Source organism: Gigantopelta aegis, chromosome 10 (assembly GCF_016097555.1).
Source record: "Gigantopelta aegis isolate Gae_Host chromosome 10, Gae_host_genome, whole genome shotgun sequence".
Taxonomy (NCBI): domain Eukaryota; kingdom Metazoa; phylum Mollusca; class Gastropoda; order Neomphalida; family Peltospiridae; genus Gigantopelta; species Gigantopelta aegis.
In genome coordinates, this window is record NC_054708.1 from 21,177,939 (window position 1) to 21,202,602 (window position 24,664).

At 38.9% G+C, this 24,664-nt stretch overlaps 1 protein-coding gene across 1 annotated transcript in view; it reads left to right on the forward strand.

The window, feature by feature from the left end:
* The window catches only part of LOC121382573 (chorion peroxidase-like), a 29,083-nt gene extending 13,931 nt beyond the window's left edge, over positions 1 to 15,152 (forward strand). Inside the window, exons 7-12 of the mRNA XM_041512048.1 lie at positions 5,720 to 5,821; positions 7,222 to 7,335; positions 7,963 to 8,635; positions 9,799 to 9,959; positions 12,757 to 12,865; positions 14,730 to 15,152. Of these exons, the coding sequence (XP_041367982.1) occupies positions 5,720 to 5,821; positions 7,222 to 7,335; positions 7,963 to 8,635; positions 9,799 to 9,959; positions 12,757 to 12,865; positions 14,730 to 14,826 (1,256 nt within the window). The 3' untranslated portion in view covers positions 14,827 to 15,152. The remainder of the gene's footprint in view (positions 1 to 5,719; positions 5,822 to 7,221; positions 7,336 to 7,962; positions 8,636 to 9,798; positions 9,960 to 12,756; positions 12,866 to 14,729) is intronic.
* The last annotated feature ends 9,512 nt before the right edge of the window (positions 15,153 to 24,664 follow it).

Here is a 24,664-nt window from a genome sequence, read left to right on the forward strand (position 1 = left end):
GTAGGAAACAATGGTCTTTGTGTAGAAGACAATGGCACAATGGCCTTTGTATAGGAAACAATGACACAATGGCTTTTGTGTAGGAAACAATGGCATTTGTATAGGGAGGTGCAGGTGTCTGACCTGGGTAGGAAAACAATGGCCTTTGTGTAGGAAACAATGGTCTGGGTGCAAGTGTGCGATCATGGTGTATTCAATTCAATGTATTGCATATTACCAAACAAACTGGTGTCAGCAAACAAATAAAAGCAAAAAAAAAACATACAGCACCATTAACAACAACAATTAATAATAACACTATGTACAGGCCAGGTGTAAGTGACGTTGGATTTGGCTTCATTGTATAACGTCTATTGTGTTGTTTTTTTTGTATTCACAGTGGACATACACGTGGATGTTTTTTCACAGTGTTTTATTCTAGGCACCCAAAATAATAGCCGTTAAAATATGTCTCGTGGGGAAGGACTGTAAATGTTTGCTGACTGTTTGGTCTAAAGTGAGGCTTTCGTGTCGCCAGACAAAATGCGTGTGTGATGATTTTCATTCATTTGTATTTCTTTAGCACATTGTCGACGTTTTCTTTGTTGCCGTCATTCAGCCATTCATTCATTCGCTTTATAATAGAGGAGTACTTTATGAGACCTCTTCATCAGCCCTCATACAAAGGCATTTTATTACACCTCTCCGAGTGTTTATGAAACCAGGTGAACTGCAAAAGACATACCGACGCGTGCCCGTCTTAAGTAGCAGAATAAATTTGTTATGGTATGCCCACTGACCGTCAAAGTTTGTTTGTGTTTAACGACATCACTAGAGGACATTGGTTTATGAATCATCGGTTATTGGATGAAAAACATAATTTTGACAGTTTTAGAGAGGAAACCCGCTACATTTTTTCCATGAGTAGCAAGTGATCTTTTATATACACAATCTCATACCCCTTATGGGGCCAGTATTTCATAATTAAACATAAACGTTTTGTGCATGCGTGCGTGCGAGCGTGCGCGTGCGTGTGAAGAATGTGTGTGTGTGTGTGTGTGTGTGTGTGTGGGTGAACACTACAGCCCATTCCTATGAAGAAAGAACGCGTGACTGCAACTCTACGCTCCAACCTAACCTATGCTCTTTTAACTACATTTTAAACACGAGTATTTCCCAAGAGTACAAGCCTTTATAGACAACCAGTGTATTATGTCTGGTATATCAAAGGCAGTGGTATGTGCTGTCCTGTACACACAACTCTTGATACTATAAAGTAGCGGCAGAAATATTAAATCACAAATCTAGTTATATAGAGTAGAATACACAAAAAACAAACGCAATGGTTGAGAGAGAGAGAGAGAGAGGGGGAGAGAGAGGGAGAGAGAGAAAGGGGGGAGGGAGGGGAGGGAGAGAAAGGGAGGGAGGAGAGAGAGAGAGAGAGAGAGAGAGAGAGAGAGAGAGGGGGGGAGAGAGAGAGAGAGGGAGAGAGGGAGAGAGAGAGAGAGAGAGAGAGAGAGAGAGAGAGAGAGAGAGAGAGAGAGAGAGAGAGAGAGAGAGAGAGATGTCACACGTGATTAATCCATTAGTGTAAGTCGGCGACACGCGCGCCGCCATGGGTTTAACAAGTAGTACGTGTTAACTAAAGGGAAATAGCTGCATTTTTAAACAGAAAAATTTCTCTAGAGTACTAGCCTTCGTACAGGGCTTTTTAATTACCAAATGGGTAAATACAGTGATCGATCTAGGATCGATCCCCGTCGATGGCCAAATAGGCTATAGCCAACCAGTGCATTATGTCTGGTATATCAAAGGCCGTGGTATGTGCTGTCCTGTACATACAACTCTTGCTACTATAAAGTAGCGGGGTAGACATATCCAATCACAAATCTAGTCATAGAGTAAAAAACACAAAAAAAAACGCAATGGTTTGGTTTTTAATTTTTTTTTTTCTAAAGTAAAATCACTATAGACAACTACACATGCAATGGACACACATTGGGTTACATCGAGAGGCCTTAAGGGCGACATGTGAATAATATGAGTGTTAATTTCTCTTCATCTTCGTCGTCCTCCTCATCGTCGGTATCGTCGTCGTCTTGTTCGTCCAAATATTCGCCAATCCATGAACGATACTGATTTAATTTAGAACGAATCTGAGGTCTGAGATCTCTGTCTGGATTCACAAACTGAAGAATTTTCCTGGTGTTGGGGCCTTTGTCAAAGTAATGCATATAGGTCAGAAAGCGAGAGTACGTGTCTTTAAATAACTTCCATTGCAATGTCTTCATGTTTCTTTCGATGGCATCTTGGGACATGGTTTTTTCTTCGTAGCGTTTCCTCTTGCTTTGAAGATAATCACGATTGATGTCGAATTCACGTTCCACCATGAGACAAATGCCTTCGTTTTCCAGATCGGACGACGGCTCTTCATTTCCCTCCTCGCACGTTTTCACGTGTCGCTGCAAGTCACTCCTGTCTTTAAAGACCAGACCACACGTATCGCAAGACTGCATCCTCATGACCTTTTTCAGATAGGGCTCTACCTCATCTTCTTCTTCTTCGTCGTCACTTTCGTAGGCGGGTATGCCTGGTAGTTTTCTCTTGAATGCGTTTCTTTGCATGATTTGCACGTAGAGCTCTTTTTTCGACGGTGGTTGAAACTCTTTTGAGACATTCGTCGTTACGCTCGTGCTTTTATACCATTCGGACGGCCCCGTCTCTAAACCATTAGGTTGAAGGCGCCAATGTTCGGGCGTGGTCGGTTTCAAGTCCACCAGAGATGTCCGTAGGGCCTGTGGGTAGCTTCCTCAAACCGTTGCATGAAATGACCAGTATTTTCCGGATACATCTGCCGTGCCAAGGTTAGGACTTGCTGCTTGTCGATGGGGTTGTTGAACAGTGCCAGGTAATGACAGTTTCTTCTCTGTGTCGGGTCTTTGCTGTTATAGAGGTTCTGGTTGATGGCAATCACCGAGAGGTTTCTGTGATGACTTCCTTCTGTGAACAGGTCGGTGATACGAGAATCTTTTCCAGCTGTAGACATCAGGTCGTCCAACACGATGAGATTTCTGACTCTGGGATCCAAATAATGATCCTTTTCCAAATTCTCGGGTATGCCTTGAACAAATTTCACTCGAGCAACCATTTTGATCGTATCATAGAGAGGTTGCCATCGTTTGTAGAGCCAGATGATGCGCTGAGGAGGCGGCTGGATTTTACCATCCCTTAGCAGTTTGTACAACAAAAATGTCTTTCCACACGACGTGGGTCCCGACACGATCATGGTGAAGGGATGTAGCAATCTTAGGGGATGCTGCTGCTGTGGTGGTGGTGGTGGTGGTGGTGGTGGTGGCTGCTGTGGTGGTGGTGGTGGTGGTGGCTGATGTGGTGGTGGTGGTGGTGGTGGTGGCTGCTGTGGTGGTGGTGGTGGTAGCTGCTGTGGTGGTGGTGGTGGTGGTGGCTGCTGTGGTGGTGGTGGTGGTGGTGGCTGCTGTGGTGGTGGTGGTGGTGGTGGTGGTGGTAGACCTTTAGCATGTTTTTGTTGAAAATGTCTTAACATGGCGTCTCTCCGAGAGAATGTGAAACCACATTCTGAACATGTGCTCTGCATGACGACTCTAAATGAAATGACCATATCTGACCCACATAGTTCCTTTTATAGTTTATTTAGAAATGCTTCTGCAGTTTCGGGGCTTTCCAGCCCGTACCACCTTGTTGTTGTTGTTGTTGTTGTTGTTGTTGTTTCCGTTTCAGATCGGCTTTGGCTTGCTCTACCACCTGTTGTGTTGGGGACACCATGACGACTTTGGGTGTCGGAGGCTTGTTCTGTTCCTCTTTTTCTTTTTTCCATGTAGGGTCATACAGTTCTAGACATCGATCTACACTGTACATCATCTGACTTTTTCCACCACGTTGCACTGGAAAATGAGTTTCAAGTTTACCTTCTGCCTGCAGTTTATAGAAACGGGTCCACTTATCCACGTCGGGTACATATAACTTGTACTGGTCTGACATGTTGCTCCTCTGAAGGTTCTACCTCAAATGACGAGTTTTCCAAAACTATTTTACTTATATACCTTATGACGCATAAAGATATGGTACAGGAATGTTTGAATGTGTGTGATACGTATGACCAGTGCCCCTCCTCCCAGGCACAAATTTCATCGTGCGAGCTCCCAAAAAACATCGTTACCAACATATTACCCTTTACCAGTGTCACTACCATAGGGACACGTCCAGAGACACACTCATGGGCTCAGGACATAACTAAAAAAAAGCTGTGTTGCAGTCACGCGTTCTTTCTCCATAGCAATGGGCTGGGAGTGTTTCACACACACACACACACACACACACACACACACTAGTTACCACCTTCGCGTTTGACCTAATTCAGTCAACACCAGCACACGCACACACACACACACACGCACACACACACACACAAAAGTTTGTATTTAATTATGAAATACTGGCCCCATAAGGGGTATGAGATTGTATATATAAAATATTCCTTGCTACTCATGGAAAAAATTTAGCGGGTTTCCTCTCTAAAACTGTCAAAATTATGTTTTTCATCCAATAACCGATGATTCATAAACCAATGTCCTCTAGTGATGTCGTTAAACACAAACAAACTTTGACGGTCAGTGGGCATACCATAACAAATTTATTCTGCTACTTAAGACGGGCACGCGTCGGTATGTCTTTTGCAGTTCACCTGGTTTCATAAACACTCGGAGAGGTGTAATAAAATGCCTTTGTATGAGGGCTGATGAAGAGGTCTCATAAAGTACTCCTCTATTATAAAGCGAATGAATGAATGGCTGAATGACGGCAACAAAGAAAACGTCGACAATGTGCTAAAGAAATACAAATGAATGAAAATCATCACACACGCATTTTGTCTGGCGACACGAAAGCCTCACTTTAGACCAAACAGTCAGCAAACATTTACAGTCCTTCCCCACGAGACATATTTTAACGGCTATTATTTTGGGTGCCTAGAATAAAACACTGTGAAAAAAACATCCACGTGTATGTCCACTGTGAATACAAAAAAAACAACACAATAGACGTTATACAATGAAGCCAAATCCAACGTCACTTACACCTGGCCTGTACATAGTGTTATTATTATTGTTGTTGTTAATGGTGCTGTATGTTTTTTCTTTTGCTTTTATTTGTTTGCTGACACCAGTTTGTTTGGGTAATATGCAATACATTGAATTGAATACACCATGATCGCACACTTGCACCCAGACCATTGTTTCCTACACAAAGGCCATTGTTTTCCTACCCAGGTCAGACACCTGCACCTCCCTATACAAATGCCATTGTTTCCTACACAAAAGCCATTGTGTCATTGTTTCCTATACAAAGGCCATTGTGCCATTGTCTTCTACACAAAGGCCATTGTTTCCTACCGAGGCCATACACCTGCACCCCACCTATACAAAGGCCATTGTTTCCTATACAAAGGCCATTGTTTCCTACCGAGGCCATACACCTGCACCCCACCTATACAAAGGCCATTGTTTCCTACACAAAGGCCATTGTCTCCTACCAAGGTCACGTGATCACGGGAAAGTAGGTCATGGCCCCATACAGGCCCCTATACTACTACCGATGTAGTACATAAACATAAATCTCCAAGAAAAGCCCGCGATCGATTTCGTACCTTAAAGCGTGATTTCCCTTCAAATTAACATACATATCATGATCAGTTCATCTATTTCAGTGGCTTGGGAACAGTCCAACGACGTGACGTCATGGATTGATGCATCCATGGTATACGGATCATCTCTTAAGAAACAAAGGGAGCTGCGTACTGGACGCCAAGGTAATATATTTCAACACGATGATAAAAACGTAATACGCCAAGGTAATATCATTTAACACGGTGATAAAAACGTAATACACTAAGGTAATATCATTCAACACGGTGATAAAAACGTAATACTCCAAGGTAATATAATTCAACACGATGATAAAAAGGAAATACTCCAAGATAATATAACACGATGATAAAAGTGATACTCCAAGGAAATACTATTCAACACGGTGATAAAAATGTAATACTCCACTGTAATACCATTCAACACTGTGATAAAAAATCGTAATACGTCAAGGTAATATAATTCAACACGATGATAAAAAGTAATACGCCAAGGTAATATAATTCAACACGATGGTTTGTCAAGATAATATAATTCAACACATTGAAACAAACGTAATATGCCAAGGTAATATAATTGAACATGATGATAAAAAAGAATATAATTCAACACGATGATTTGCTAAGAGCTGGATATTCAACACTATATGAAAAACACCCGTAATACTCCAAGATAATATAATTTAACACGAAGATAAAAACGTAATACTCCAATATAATATAATTCAAGACGAAGATAAAAACGTAATACGGCAATGTAATATAATTCAACACGAAGATAAAAACGTAATACGCCAAATAATATAATATAACACTACGACGACGATCATCCGTTCAGACGAGGAAGTCACCACATAGTTACTAATCAGCTGACAGAAAGGAGAGATGACGTGTGTGTGTAAGACACCCATCGCAGTACTCAGCAGCTGTTAGCGGCGGGACGTAGCCCAGTGGTAAAGCGTTCGCTGGATGCGCGGTCGCTTTAGGGTCGATCCCCGTCTGTGGACCCATTGGGCTACTTTCTCGTTCCAGGCAGTGCCCCACAACTAGTGTAACAAAGTCCGTGATATGTATTATCCTGTCTGTGGGATGGTGCATATTAAAGATCCCTTGCTTCTAATCGAAAAGAGTAGCCCATGAAGTGGCGACAGCGGGTTTTCTCTCTCTCAATATCTGTGTGGTCCGTAACCATATGTCTGACGCCATATAACCGTAAATAAAATGTGTTGAGTGCGTCGTTAAATAAAACATGTCTTTTTTTTCCTTCAACAATTGCTAGGTTACTGATAGAGCCATAATAGGCCTACGTACAGGCTAGTCCTTTAACAATGAATGTATAGGCATGTTCTTACAGTTATGACAGCACATACCGGGATATTTGGGGAAAAAATAAGACGTCGATAACATTTTGGATGGGTACAAAACTACGATGAATTGTTCATGCGACCCATTTTATAGCCGAAGGCATTCACACGATGGATATGCATTGGGGTATCTCGTTGCAAAATATTTTGTTTCCTTAATTTATATATTTCTTGTTCTATGACGTAAAATGTACATTTCAGGCAGAATGAAGGTTCGTGGGAATGATCTGTTGCCAGCTGGAAACGACGGAATGTGCATGGAACGGTTGCCATTGACTCCGCTAATGGGACACAACTTCTATTGCCTGAAAGCTGGTAAGCATTCCATTTTCGATCTTCGAGGAATCTAAAACACATTTACTAATATATGCAGCGCCATTCAAACTAAGTATTTACCAGAATTGATCATATGTGAGTGGACGGGAGTCAACAACCACCAATAAAATTAAATATGATCAAACATATCCGTAGGAACACGAGTATGAATATGTCTGACTTTTATGTATTTATTATTTTTTTAATTATTTTTATTTTTATTTTTTTGAGGGGGGGGGGGGGGGTCCCTAATCCGTATAATCAAAGATAAAAATCAAGCATGTGTTCCATTCTCTCCAGATTGCCCCCTCCAGATATCGATTATACGGGCCTGATATCCACGAGGGAAACAATCCTGCAGGTCTACATTCTAGTGGTCCTACCTACAATGGAAACGTATACCAACAATTCTAAATCCTATCCTTGCATGATAATCCTACCTACAACTAGCATCTAACCATTAACCCCCCTCTCATTGAAAGACAGCCTAGTTGGCCTAGTTTGTTCCAACGGATATGTCCTGGCATTAGCTGTGCTAAGCAAAAGGTAATCTTTTTAACCAATATTTCTATAACTGACGCCTATGCTATTCGCTTTTTCTTTTCTTTGTCTTTTCCCCATCATTAGGGGATGACCGATCTAACGAGCACCCCGCACTTTCTACTTTCCATGTGATATTCGTGCGTCTGCACAACGACATCTGCGGCAAGCTGGCGCTGATAAACAGGCACTGGGGTGACGAGAAGCTCTTCCAAGAAGCAAGGAAAATACTTGGCGCCATCATCCAGGTGATTACCTACAAAGAGTGGCTGCCAGATTTGGTGGGTCCAGCGATGACACAGAAGTTCCAGCTGTACTATTCGGACGTGTACTTCAAGTACAACCCTTTCAAAGACCCCTCCATGATCAACGAGTTTGCCACCGCCGCCTTCCGTTACGGTCATTCGCAAGTGCCCAATTCTTTCAGCGTGGGCAACAGGAAGGTGGAGCTGAAGCTGATGTTCCACAACCCGTCCTATCTGGAACAGCATAACGGCCGAGGACTTGACTTGTTCACCAGCGGCATGCTCAAGGATAACCCAATGGCCGCCGACCGCTTCCTCAGCGATGGCCTGGCCAATAGGATGTTTGAGATCCCGGGCAAATTCGCAGGGCTCGATCTTGCTGCCATCAACATACAGCGAGGACGGGATCATGGTTTCCCTGGATACAATGATTACCGAAAACTATTTGGTAATCCGTCAATAACATCGGGACCCAAAGGTTTACAGAACAAGCACTTACTGCAATATGTTTATAAGTACGTACTGAGTATTTAAAAAAAAATTATTTATATTATTTTATCTATATATTATTTATATATTTAAGTACGTTTTATATGTACACACATTGCATTACAATACCGAGTTATTCGCAAATAAAAATAAAAAAACACAGACAAAATCAAAACCAACAAAAAATAAAAACAACGACTCAAAGATAAAACAACAACAAACAAACAAAATAAAAACAAAACAAAGAAACAAAAACAATTGCTAATACACCAGTGATATTTCTACCACAATGAACCTAAAGCAGTTACCGTATTTGGTTGGTTCTGTTCAAAACGTTGTTTCCAATGAGTATGCTGTTAATCACGTTTTTTTCATTGTTTTTATTATGAATATTATTTTACATTTGAGGGGAGGTAGGAAGGTGGATTAGGGTGGTTGGGGATGATGGCGGGACGAATCGTAGAATCCATCGCTCTTGATGAACTTGGGTTTCTTCTCGACCCAACCATTGTCTATGGACAAATTAAAAACAAAATCCCTTGTTGTTTTTGCAGTAGGAGCACTATGTGGAAACATCGGACACTGCCTCTCATTCCCTCCACCTCTTCCTCTATCCCGGGACGGTAAAGCGCTCACTTGATGGGCTGTCAGTTTGGGATCAATCACCGTCGGTGGGCCCATTGGGCTATTTCTCGTTCCAGCCAGTGCACCACGACTGGTATATCAAAGGCCGTGGTATGTGCTATCCTGTCTGTGGGATGGTGCATATAAAAGATCCCTTACTACTAATGGGAACATGTAGCGGGTTTCATCTCTAAGACTATATGTCAAAATTACCAAATGTTTGACATCCAATAGCTGATGATTAATAAATCAAAGTGCTCTTGTTGTGTCGTTAAACAAAACAAATTTTCCTCTATCCATTTCATTCTCCCTTCACTCTATCTCCCTCGCCCTCTCTCTCTCTCTATATATATCTTACATATATATATATATATATATATATATCCTATATATATATATATATATATATATATATATATATATATATATATATATATATATCTATCTTAATTCCAGTATGTCTGTCTCTCTGAACCATATGATGTATGGAAGCCACATAAACCATAGTTTTAAATGTGTTGAGATGTCGTTAAACAAGTATCTCGTTCCTTTCTTTGGTACACAGCCACCTAAATGACGTCGATCTATACACTGGAGGCCTAATGGAGACGCCACTACCCGGGGCCATGGTCGGACCAACATTTGCTAACATTATTGGAGAAATGTTTCACAGACTCAAGTTCGCCGATCGTTTTTGGTGGGAGGCTCCTGGTCACTTTTCGTATTGTAAGTACATCAATGCCAGTAATATTATTGTTCTTTGTATGATAAAAAAATACACAGCGAGGAAGGAATACTTCGTTGTTTTTTAATATTTGTGACAGAAATGACTGGTTTAAAGTTGTTGTTGAGAAGGATCCAAATTGTTGTAGGTGAATCCCTGTATTAAGATAGCTTCTTTTTGCGCATCTTAGTCTTCGGATCAAAAATTCAAGCCTCCCTGCTGCTAAAAACATCGCCCCCTCCAAAGTTTAAGAGAGAAACGACCTCCCCCTATGATCCCGACCTCGTGCGAGGCCCATATATACATATATATATATATATATATATATATATATATATATACACACACACACATACACACACATACATATATATATATAGATATATATATAGATAGATATAGATATAGATATAGATATATATATATATATATAGTCTGTAATTTTATTGGTCAAAAACAAGTCACATGACCTTCCGTAAATAATGATATTGCCCTGAGACGGTTCCACCAGGTCCATCAAAAGTGATATTGCCCTGACCATTGAAAATATAGATGAGACAAAATTATATCCAATTAATGAGTAGGTAACGTAATGCAACGTCAACTGTCGGAAAAAACATTTAAAATTTGTCATAAGTGACAAATTGTTTCTAAGTTCAAACCCTGCGTTCAGTTATTCAAAATGCTGATGTAGCCCAGTGGTGAAGCACTCGCCTGTTACCTGGTCCCTCCAGCATCGATTCTCGTCGGTGGGACCATTGGGCTTTTTGCTCGTTCCAGCAAGTACACCACGACTGTCGATAGGACGGTGCGTGTAAATGATCTCTTGCTGCTAAAGGAAAATAAATGTGGAGCGTGTTCTCTCTAAGACTGTTTAAAATGACCAAATGTTTGACATCTGCCACGTACTAGTAACTAGAATGAACAACAAGACACAATGTTGAAACAATAAATTTAATGAAAGTAAACAATATTAAATATATATGTACATAACATACCCTTTCACACCATCTTTCATCCCACCATTCAATGCATTCCAGTCATTTCAACACATCATTTACACATACATATATCAAATAACAATAAACAATGTACTGTTATACCCTACAATATAGTTCGTTTCCATTGTCCATGTAATATTTCTGTTTCTACAGTTCAATAAAGAACACAAAGTTTAAACTAAATGTTCACAGATTTCTGCAAATAGAACCACATAAACCAAGCCAATATTCCTCATTACCAGGCACCCCCATCTACTGGATGCACACACCACCACCCATCACCATGTTGGATGAGTTTCTCCAACCGTTGAGTCAACTGCCGTCATCCAGTACTGATTTGTCCCGTTCCAACCAGAAGCACATCAGTTCCTCTTATGATACTAAGTACTTCTTATAGACACCATTTGTCCCGTTCCAACCAGCAATCCACATCAGTTTCTCTTACAATACTAAGAGTACTTCGCTGAGACAGAGGAGAAACCCGACTACATCTCCTATCCCATGTGGATTAAAACTTCAATAAAAGATTTAAACATCACACATTCATATCGTCTGCATATTAACCTTCTATATGCACATATATTCTACATTCATAGATTTCAAATGCTTATGTGTCCAACTAATACATTCCTTCCATCTATATGTAAAACTTTCCCAAATTCAGTTTCTACTTGGGTTAATTTCTCTATTTACACTTGGTAAATATATAAAATTACACAAATCCACATTAATTATAACATATCTATATTGAATTATTTAACATTCAAAATAAAATAAATTCATCTACTCACGCTCTTGTACCAGCTTAAAACACACTTCCAAAAATTATGGTCAGAGTGACCAACCCATCCGAGTACACTGCTTTTATTCATCAAAACTACTCACATCCCAAGCTCACAATGCATGCACCACACCACACTTCACGACCGTCATCCACATTCACCACCTGTAATCATTATCCAAGCTAATATTGTTCATTACTCAGTGTCACTGTCCTAATGTCATACTATAAATAAATACCCAAACACAGTGGCAGTGTAGCTCATTACAAAACAAATATATCTTATAAATAATATAACTCATTTGACTTGTGACAACATCCAATAGGCGATGATTAATCAATCAATGTTCTTTAGTAGTGTCATTAAAGGGACGTTCCTGAGTTTGCTGCATTGTAAGATGTTTCCTACTAATAAAATATTTCTACTTTTAAACTTACATATTAAATATATTTTCTTGTTTAGAACATCAGTGTCTGTATATTCAACGTGTTTCTGGTCGTCTTAATATTTGTAAGAAGCGCAAACTGGATTTTGTCTTCAAATAATTTCGTACGTACGAACAAATAATATTTTAGAAAATAAAATGAAATTTAACCTAGTACAAATATTAGAACGATCAGAAACACGTTTAATACACAGCCACTAATATTTTATGCAGACAAATATATTTGATATGTAATTACAATCGTTGAAAAGTCTCTGTTAGTCGATAACATCTTAAAAATTGCAGCAAACTCAGGAATGTCCCTTTAAACAAAACAAAGTTGTTGTTTCTCTCTCTCTCTCTCTCTCTCTCTCTCTCTCTCTCTCTCTCTCTCTCTCTCTCTCTCTCTCTCTCTCTCTCTCTCTCTCTCTCTCTCTCTCTCTCTCTCTCTCTCTCTCCAATAGCCGATGATTAATAAATCAATGTGTTCTAGTGGTTTCGTTAAACAAAATAAACCTAAACTCTGAATCATCTCTAGTTCAACGATGGCTTGACAAAATTAACGTGTATTATATTTTCTTCCTCCGTGCAGCTCAGCGGCGGGAAGTGAGCCAAGTGACCATTGCCAAGGTGTTCTGTGTGACGGCCAACTTGGAAAACGACCAGACTCAAGTACGAGGGTTCGAAGCGCCCAGCTACTGGTAGGTCCTGTGAATACAGTCAAACGTTTACACTTGTGACACCATCGAACAAAGGGGCGGGACGTAGCTCAGTGGTAAAGCGTTCGCTTGATACGCGGTCGGTCTGGGATCGATCTCCGTCGGTGGGCCCATTTGGGCTATTTCTAGTTCCAGCCAGTGCACCACGACTGGTATATCAAAGGCTGTGGTATGTGCTGGACTGTCTGTGGGATGGTGCATATAAAAAAATCACTTGCTACATTAGGAAAAATGTAGCGGGTTTCCTATGATGACTACGTGTCAGAATTACCAAATGTTTGACATTCAATAGCCAATGATTAATTAAACAATGTGCTCCAGTGGTATCCAGTTTGACAAAACAAACTTCTCCATCGAACATGTATAAGACCAAGCAAAATAAATTTCTGGTCTTTGGTCAGCGCGCGCGTCAAACTTTTTGTTTTAATTTCCCGCGGTAAGACGTCGACTTTTGCCGGGGTTTTCCTGCTAGGAAATAAAACCGCATTTGAAGCCAAAATGGTCTATATGCTGGCTTGGACCGTTAGCTTTCTTTATTTTCTCTCTAAAACAGGTCCTCTTGTTCTGAATGAGTAGTATGGCTTGTTTCCAAAATATTTGCGGCCAAAGTCGAAGTAATAAAAATTGCCTTTGCTCTATTGAAAATGTAAAGGAAAATATTTAGGGTACCAGTGCAAGGGAGAAGTCACCATGATCCTTGAGGATGGACGAAGGAAGATAAGGAAGACGTCAAAAGCTAAATATACCCACCTTTTCTGTGCAATCCATGAAACAAAGAAACCACATCGACTTTTGTCTTTCCGGAGACAGACTTTCATGTTTGGCCAAGTCGTACGATGTATGTTGTAATATGTGGTAGCGCCTAGACGAGACTGGTGTACATACCACTCGATATACCGAATAAATAAATATTAATTAATTAATTAATTAATTGAAATAAATAAATAAGTCATGTATTATTTTCATGAGACGCGAATAATATCTATTATGTTTAAATTCAGTCAGTATTCACTTAACGTCACACGGTGTTTACATACATGTAATTATATATATATATATATATATATATATATATATATATATATATATATATATATATATATATATATATATATATATATATATATTTACATAATGAAAATAAATCTGTACTTACCTTTTTTGACACCCAATCTGTATTTGAGTTCTGGGGTTTGGCTGTATTTCATTCATTCTTTCACGTTATACTGAATGACTGAATGTTTAACTTTCCAGACCGGATCTCCGGCAGGAATTTCAGCCAATTTAGACTCCACACATAATCTTTTCTCTCTCTCTCTCTCTCTCTCTCTCTCTCTCTCTCTCTCTCTCCTCTCTCTCTCTCTCTCTCTCTGGGGGATTAGCTCTTCAGTAGAAATTTTATAAATTCTGTCGCAAAGGCGGCAGTGGTGGTGGAATCAAGTACATATTATTATACATAGTATTATACATATTATTATTATTATTATTATTACACATAATATTTTTTTATTATACATTATTATTATTATTATTATTATTATTATTATATTGTATTTATTAAATTTAAACTTATCTATGTTTAAAATTAAATATCTCTTATAAACCGGTATATATTTCAGCTAATGATATTGATATTTGATAAATAGTTATTTGTTTCTCGTATTGCTATTAAAATATGACAAATAACTTTAAACGTTTTATTTGGCGTCTGGAATGGCATATGGTAGTAGTTATTTGTCGCACATAACTTGTGTTTACTTATACTAATATTTCATTCACTTCATTGTGATATTTATGTGAAGAGTCACACTGTAATATTAATACAGGAATTGTTTTGTTTCTATAGGAACACAGTCCGGAAATGTGCTTCCATTCTGGGGCATTCCCCGCATATTTCGAGGTACTGTGTCGCTGGAATTGACCTGCGGAAATGGCGAGCGTAGAAGTTCAAGGACGCAATTTGAGATATGTGACACTGAAGGTCACGTCACTATTTAGCTCACAGAAAACATATATTGCGAGTCAGTAGAACGACATTTTTCATCTCACCGCGTCAACATTTGCTTAAAGCCAGATTTATGTTTTGTTATATTTTGTAGAAGTTAATATTATGATAACATTTTCACTTTCTTTCGAATACCCAGAACAAATATATTGTAAGAGCTATTATGGATTTGTCATTCTAGTATTAAAGCACAATTTCGCTCAGGATGGTCTGCACTATTTGTCAGATTGAAATAAAAGTATCCAAAAAATAATACACTGAGAATTTTTAAATGTGTTACTTTTGTGTATCTTGTCCCCATTGCTTTTTCTTCTTGGGGTCCATATCTATTGTTTTGTGTTTTTGTGGGTTTTTTGTGTGAGGTTTTTTGTGTGTTGTTGTTTTTTTTTTCCTTTTCAGACAACAACTCCTTTCTTTAGCTGTCTCCTTATCTCCGTCGTTATTTCTTTAACTGCTCGGGTTTTTGTTTCCTGTGTCCATTAATACCACATCTGCCAGTCCCCTTAAACGTGACCCAATAGCCGATGTATTTTTCGTGCTGGGATGTCGTTAAGCATTCATTCTTTTAAACATTCATTCATTCATTCATCCATTCCTTAAACGTGTGTTATGTGTTTCGGATGTTGATTCTTGTAATGTTCTCCCCTACCTACAAGAGTCATAAGATAGTGCCGAAGGACAGACCAAGTTCTCTAATAGTCTAAATAGAAACGATGAAAATTATGCGTATAACACCTCACATTTTCAACTACAGCTGTTTGTCGAGAGAGCGAGAATGAGAGACAGACATAAGAAGAAGAAGAAGAAGGAGAGAGAGAGAGAGAGAGAGAGAGAGAGAGAGAGAGAGAGAGAGAGAGAGAGAGAGAGAGAGCAGATGAAACAACATACTGTATAGACAGGACAGTACATACCAATCACGATATTTGATGTCATGTGTCACGGGGATTCTATAATACCCGTAACTGAATAAAACACGAGTATCCAAATATCTCTCCTAACTGTATATCTATTAGATCCCTTTGGCTCGTCTAGGTATGATCAGAGATAAGATCTTATATAAAGTATATATTATTATAGCACGTTTAGTTCACTAGAAAACACAACAAAAACACAATACACTTTAGAATCTGTATTAACCTACGCTGACAAATGTACTGCCGCAGTAGTTCATTAATAACAACAATAATAACAACCCAGAACTGATCACTTAATTAGTGATATATCCCCAACTCTCAGAGACGCATTTTTCTCTTTGATCGCCAGACTTACTGACGCCAGTTCGCTAGAGATTCCATGGTCGCGCGGAGGTATTACGTAACTACTGGCCACATGGCCTCCGCATTTGGCTGGGTGTGTAATAGACGACCGTCGCGCAAAGGTATCACGTAACAAGTTGCCCACCTGGCTAAGTGCATTTGGAACTGCACACGGCCTTCTAAAACAATTAATATCGCCACAGGCGAAAACAAAAATTAAGAGCATGTTCCGTCACATCATGGAAGACGTTCAGACAGCTACGTGATAGTAAAATTAGCAATAGCAATCACAGATAGGATCAAAGACAATTTGGAGAGTTTTCAGCATTAACATGGTCCCAATACCTAGAACAGAATTAGCTCATTGGCGACCGCAGGACGAGGCCCCACGCCGTACATGCGACGCATTTGGACCATAAGTCGTAGGGCTGGTCAACCCCCTACTCGAAGCGAATTTGCAATATATTTTCCGGGGTAGAAGGATGTGAATCCACAAACTGTACTAAACACACACACCGACACCCGCGACCCTCCCCCCACCCCACCCCTGCACAATGTCCTGCTCGCGCGCTTGAAATCCGAGAAAAGATGGGAATTGCCGAACACACTAACCTATACAATCAGCTTTTTCACCTTCAAGGCACACATCAGTGTGATTAGTGTACTGACCGGTTGCATGGTGTTACAATGTGGATACAGGTGTGTGTGTGTGTGTGTGTGTAGGAGTTATGGTTATTCACTATATGTTGGCTATGTCTACAATGGATATTTCAGGGGTGACTCGTTGTGGTTTCCATCTATTATATTAGTTAAAACATTCGTTTTGTTTAACGACACCACCAGCGCACATTGATTAATTATTAATCATCGGCTATTAGATGTCCCTAATATTCGATTATAGGTGGGCGGGATCTAGCCAAGTCTGAGATGGCTGCAACATAAGATTGAACCACCTACATGAACCCATCCTCTGACCGAGTTTTTCACCCGTCTCTACCAGTGAAGCACGACTAGTAGGGGCCTATATCAAAAGCCGTGGTATGTCTTGTTGTGTCTGTGGGGAAAATATATAAAAGACCCCTTGCTGCTGACGGAAACATGTAGCGGGTTTCCTCTGAAGTCTACGAGAATTACCATCTAATAGCCGACGATTAAAACGTTTGCTTTGGGGTGTACCCATATGGGGCGGGACGTAGCCCAGTGGTAAAGCGCTCGCTTGATGCACGGTCGGTTTGGGATCGATCCTCGTCGGTGGGCTTCAAAATAAAACCATGGTAACGAACAAATACTAAATTACTGGCACACGCACAATTCTGGTATGTACGGATGTACGTACGTAACGTGCAAGCGTTGAACATGAAACAATACCTTAACGCACAAAAATATAATAAATCAAAAGCCTGCTATCACCTTGTGTGTTCCATTAAAATACCTATTGTCCAAAAATGAAGCAATATTAACCTTTTTGCAATTTGATGTTTTTTTAACCATTTAAAGAATAAACAAATCTATAATGAAATGACACTGTTTTAAGACGTATGCATGCAAAATAAAAGCGACAACATAAATAATAAATTTACAAAAACAAATTGAAGAAGGTTTTCTCCAATTCAGGCTGTTGACACAAACACCGTTTACTAAAAACTCAGAGTTCCTAGAATAGAAATTCCAAACAGAAATACCTTTAAGGGACAGACCCTAGTTTCAACCCGTCAAGTTTAGTTAATGTACAAACCTGTATCGCATTTGGATAAAGTTACAACTGCATGAAACAAGAGTCTGTGACTTTGAAATGGTGAAATACCCTCTAAAAATAGACAAAAACTCGATTCCATAACTCTTACTCTTCAGAAGTAAATGCGTTTTTACAAATATGGATGACGAAAAACACTTTGAATGTGCGGAAATGAATAATCTAAACAATAAAATCTAATTAAAGTATGATTTCAGTTTTCAAAAACGGCTCTAATAGTGAACAAAAAAAAATGACGTAGTGTTTAAAATCTAGGATATGTCCCTTTAGTGTACTGTATGAAACATACCGTAGTGTTCGTGGCTGTTGTCAAGTGGGGACCAGTGCTTCATTAGTCACTATTTTAGCAGTTGCAACACATGCTGTGTATACCTGAAGTGGACGAATCGAAATCGGGTTCCTAGCTTTTTTTTCACTAATGAATGAGGGGTTCTGCCACTTTCAATCCAGACCAGATAGCGCGCCACTCCAGTTTCAAGTTTCTTACACCTGTAACGGTGGTTAGACCAATAGTTACATGTTCAATTTATGATATTAACCATTTATAATACATTCATTTATAACTCACTATATTACTTTATTACATGCATTTTATGCAAAACAAAAGAAGAGAGGTAATGACGTTAGTTGTGTTACATAAATTATTTATTTATTTATCTTTTACAGACGTCACAAACATATGACATGTAGACGTGTAGACTATATTACTGCGTTACATGTATTTAAAAAAAAAAAAAAAAAAAAAAAAAAAAAACGTGCCTCGGGTAATATTATCATCAGCTACTTTACATATAGAATTTCTTTATTTATGCTATAAGGACGCCACACACATATGACACGGAGACAAAGCCATATATTGTTATGATATCACAGACATATACAGGAAATTGTTTATTTAACGACGGGGGTGTCAGAATACTACGGCATCCCAGTAACGTGGTATTTTGACCCCGCGTAGAATACTGACCTCCGGTCACTACGGACGTTTTTGCAGACTAAAAATACCGTTACATTAAAATTGGGACCGCTGCAGCGATTTAGCTCAGTGGTTTGAGCGCTCGACTGAGGTGCTTGGGTCGTAGGATCGAATCTCTTCGGTGAACCCACTGTTTGTTTCCTGTTTGCCCCACGACTGGTATAACAAATATCGTGGTGTGTAGTGTCCTTTCTATGGGAAAGTGCATATAAAAGATCCCTTGCTGGTTTTTCGGTAGGAGTAGCCCATGGAATAGCAACAGCTGGTTTCCTCTCTCATTATCTTTGAGGTCCTTAACCATGTCTGACGTCAGTATAACCGAAAATAAAATGTGTTGAGTTCATCGTTAAACGAACCACTTCTTCTTTTACGACGGCGTTGACGACGGCGACGGCATCAGTGGCAACGACGACATCAACGTTTATGTTTATGTTGCGAATTAATTTCTAATTGAATTGTTAAAATTTAGTATAAATTATTATTATTTTATAAATAAAACCAGATAAGTTATGAATTCGTCTCAATCGACTATTATAAATTTTTTTAAGTTACTTTGTTGTTTTTCAAACGAAACAAATTTATAGTAGGAGACGTATATAATTCCGCTCGTTTTTAAAGTTGTATAAATATAAGTGTTTATAATTAGGAAAATAATTTATATCTGGATGCTGCTATTAATGGAATTATAATAACGTGATACATCAAAAAGTTTTTATTATTTGAAAATCATGATCAAAGTATTCCAGATTTCAACGCAATGAGATCAAAGCTGTTTTGAGACACGTCCAGCGCATGCAGGAATTGTTCATTGTATTTTAGTAGAGGGTAGATACAAAACATGGGTCGTTCCACATTCCAATAACCCTATCACACCCAAACCACACTATCGGTCCACCGATTTTAAAAATAAAAATTTCAAAGACATGATGTTGACTCATTTTCAGCTATTTTATGTTATTTGTACCTACCTCCGCATTCCAAAATCATTGAAACCAACACTTTAAAAATCACTCCGAAATAAAGCATTTACAATATTTAATTTTTAAAAATTAGTTCCTTTGGAATTATTTTATATGTTCCGGTTAAAGGCTTGGAAGAGGAATGTTTTGTGTCGGGGGGGGGGGGGGGGGGGGGGGGGGGGGGGGGGGGGGGGGGGGGTTAAATTAATATTTTATAAAACTAAAATTAGTGACTTATGGAAAATGTTTAGAGGGTTTCATTTGTAGACCACTGATTAAACAAACTGCTTGGTGTGTGGTTCCTTTTAGTAATCGCATCCCCTTTTTTTAATATGCTAGAGCACACGTACCGACACACAAAAGAGATAAAAATTATATTTGCTGAACCAGCAATAAATAGAGAGAGAGAGAGAGAGAGAGAGAGAGAGAGAGAGAGAGAGAGAGAGAGAGAGAGAGAGAGAGAGAGAGAGAGAGAGAGAGACAGAGAGACAGAGAGTCCAATAATTAATTATAATTTCGTCATAAGGACGGGAAAGCCAAGAGATTATTGACGAGCGTTACATACTTTTAGAGGGGAGAGTGGTCTTAGTATTACACAAACGTGACATTGGAGGGGGTGGGGTGGGGTGGGGGTAAACATGCCAAAGTTTGCGTTACATAATTATTGTTGAACGGCCTCTAAGTAATAGGCCAATGGAACTAGGTTCATCTCAATGGAGGTGGGTTGTTGGTTGTGGGGGTTTTTGTTGTTGGTTTTTTTTTTTTTCGTTTTTTTTTTTGGGGGGGGGGGGGGGGTGGGTTTGGATTTTTTTAGGTTTTAATTTTGTTTAATTTAATTTTTAATTAAAATAGTCAAGCTTTAAGTTTAATATTAGGTTTTCGTCTTTTGGTCAGTTTATCGCGAACTGCAGCAGTGTAGGTCATAAACTTGATTTATAGTTGTACCTGAATGTTCATCCCAATGCATGTGAAAACATTTTTAAAAGCTTGTTATATTAAAACAAATTTTCTTTAGGTTTTTAAAAGTGAAATTTTAAATAACTAAATTAACAACGAATTTTATATTACAATTGTTTAAATATTTTAATAAATTGTATTTTGTTAACATGATTGAGATGAATATGAATGAATGTAACATAAGCGACACCAAATGCCCTATGTAAGCGATGCATTTTAAGTTCGCAAATGCAGTAAAACTAACTCCATACGGTTTTAATTTTGAAGGAATATGGCCATTTCACATTTAGCTTTTTATGTATGTTATATACTTTACTGTTAGTAATGGGAAAACAATGTGTCCAAATTACCACAGGTTCTCTTTTTTCCATTAGTATATCTTGATTGCTGGATAGTAACATGGCATGCAATAGAATGCTTAATGGGATTTTTCTTTTGTTTTGGTAGGAAACCGATACATTTTGGTTTTCACGGAATACTTGACAAAGTGAGTTGAAGCCGAGGCAATTGTTGACAAGACGGCACACAGTGTCCTCCGTGTGTTAGTAAAGTTTGTACCGAGCCACGTTTGTCCTGAAGTTCTTATCACAGATCAAGGAAGAGAGTTTTGTAATGATCTGAACGACAGGTTTTGTCAAAAGATGGGAATTGACCACAGCATTGCTTCGCCCTATCACCCACAGACAGGAGGACAAACTGAAAGATACAACAGAACGCTGTGTAGCATGTTAGGATGTTACGTCAATGAACATCAAAATGACTGAGACGAAAAATTGCCATATATGCTGTTTGCATACAGAACGGCGGAGCACGAGTCAACGAAGAAGACCCCATTTTTTTCTTGTTTATGGGAGACGAGCTCGGCTACCTATTGAACTAGATATACCTAGTGGGCCAGACACTGAATCGGCCGATTTAGCACTGGGAAATAGATGCAAGGCATTCATTCAGCTTTCGTTGTATAGAGAAGAAGCCAAAGACAACATTAAGATTGCGCAGAGAAAGCAAAAACAGTATTATGACGCAAAAGTGAAACGTGTAAATTTCAAAGTTGATGACAAAGTTTTAATGCATAACACAAGGAAAACCACTAGGAAAGGTGGTTACCATATACACCATTATTAAATACAGGTGAACTGCCATCCCAATGCGCTGTTTACATCCAAAACTTGAACGATCACTTCGAACCAGTTCTTGATGTCGAAGAAACGCTGTTTTTAGACCACCATACAGACCTGTCAAAGATTTTGTGCCATCAAAATATTGGAGGTACATATCTGAGCAGACCTTAACTTCTGCACAGGTGAACAGCCAAGCCGACTCTGATATTTTGAAAGAACGAGAAGGAAGGGCGATGGTATTCGTCCAGACGTTTAGGGATGCCCCCTACACCATATCGGGTTTAGAGCATGTTGCTAAGGAAATGGATGCAAATATATTCAATTTGCTATGTGACTGGGAGGACCTGGAAGTAAAGCTGAAGTAAACTACACAGACTGGTTTCACGAAAATAATATATATATGGTACATGCAAACTATACACAGAAGCGCGCGCACACTACATACAGACGTACAAACACACTGTACATACTAACTTCCTAATTGTATTTGTTTAAAGCGTGTCCAGTTTGGAGGGAATGTATCATGCTAATAAAAAATAAAAGTCTTATGAAATATATAGGCTATGTTTTCTTTTCAGAACTCTGAATAGGTTTTTCAGACTGAAGATAGTTCGATTTGCTGTACTTGAAGTTTCATTGCAAGTAAACAAAAATGAATTTTAAAATGGAAAGTGAAACCTAGAAACTAAATTTTAAAATGGAAAGTGAAACCTAGAAACTTAATTGCCCTGATTTGTTCCATATGTGCAAACTTTTATGTAAAGAAATTTGATAAATTAATTGATTAATCCCCAACTATTAGGATATTTCTTAATTGATATTTTATGTCTGCATCATAATAAAATCAGTTGTACTGGAATGAGGCAACAAGTCATGTGACAGTTATTTCAATATTGTCTGTTTACCATGTTTGGTATTTGTTTCTGTATGTTGTGTTTCCCTGCAACAGAAAACAACAACAAAACATAGCAGCAAGAATTTTTGTCCTTTTTGCTGTTTTTATAGGCATCTATTTGTCGAATAACAACCTGACATCATGAAAACGGGCATTACTGAATGAATAATCTCAATGCTGTTATAAAGGAAATCTCTACAGACATTTGTTTATTATAGTATTATGTTGCTTTGGACGCCATATTTGTTGGTAATGAAATACAAAAAAACTCATATCATCAAATCAGACATTTTAATCAATCCAGGCGTGGGTGCAGAACATTTTGCAAGGGTGGGGGGGGGGGGGGGGGGGGTAGACAGGCTGAGTTTGCATGTTTCCCATGAAATGTTTTAAAACCTAATGGGAATCTACAAAATCTTTAGTGTGTTTGAATGGGCTCCCATACCTTATAATTACACCCAAGTTTCATTAAATTTGGCTGATTGGTTTGCCAGAAATTATTAATCGGGTTTAAGCGAGTTGAGTTAGGTTGAATCTAGTACTGAAATGCGAACTCAGTACCTACCATACTTGAGGCCTATGACCTAACCACTAGTTTTGTTATTTTTCATGGAGTAAAGTTGAAAGTTTGTTTCGTTTAAAGACACCACTAGAGCACATTGATTGTTAATTTTCGGCTATTGGATGTCAAACATTTGGTTTTTGTGACACGTAGTCGGAGGAAACCCGCTACTTTTTCCATTAACAGCAAGGGATCTTTTATATGCACTTTCCCATAGACAGGACAGTACACACCACGGCCTTTGATATACCAGTCGTGGTGCACTGGTTGGAACGGGAAAAGGCCCAATGGTAGACTTACACTGAGAAGGTTTGATCCTGTGACCGTAGCACCCCAAGCGAGCGCTCAACCGACTGAGCTAGATCCCGCCCCTTTCATGGAGTAAAGTAAACATAAGTACTGGCCTAGTCCATTTGTAAATGGAGGGGAGAGTCTTAACGATAAGCAAAGTTATCTTTAGGATAAAATGGTCAGCCCCGTTCGATGCAAGCAATTCGGTGCCATAGGTTCGAGTCCCAGCTATGGCATGAACAATTTACGAGTATCTAAGTATGTAAACAATGTGCAACAACAGAAACATAATCAAACTTGTTTAAACTTTGTTTAACTCGCATATTGGGATTCCCGTATTGGCAAAAGATGAGGTGAATGCAGAGAATGGGCATAACAATCACTTTCATAGAAATGAACACCTCAATTCATATTATATTTGCATCTATTTTGAACTATATAAAATGTCACTTGACGATACTATTGATAGAGGCCACTTTTAAGGTCCCTATGGGTTGTTGTTTTATAGAGGATTGACTGTAAACTTAAGATATTATAGGAAACTTATATAGAAACTTGTTGAAATCCCATTAAGAAGATTTTGTATGATTTCAAGAGGAGTCGTTATTCCATGGGGGTCAGTTTTCAACATGTGGGGGGGGGGGGGGGGGGGTCGTAGTACAATGGGTTTTTCCGCTGGGAGTCATTTTTCTCCTGTAGAAAAATGACACCTTTTGCCGTAGCAAAGTGATAGGGGAGTCAGTATTCTACGGGAGTCAAAATACCACGTTACACCCGGCTCCCACCGAGAGCGAGTTGTAACGACTCAATGGGTAGGTGTAAGACCACTACATACTCTTCTGTCTTACTAACCACTAACAACAGCACTAATAACTAATCCACTATCCTGAACAGACAGTCCATGTAGCTGAGGTGTGTGTTTGAACCTTAATTGGTTATAAGCACGAAAATAAGTTGAAATGAGTATGGGATAACAATTAAATATATTTATTTGAATGTTATTGTA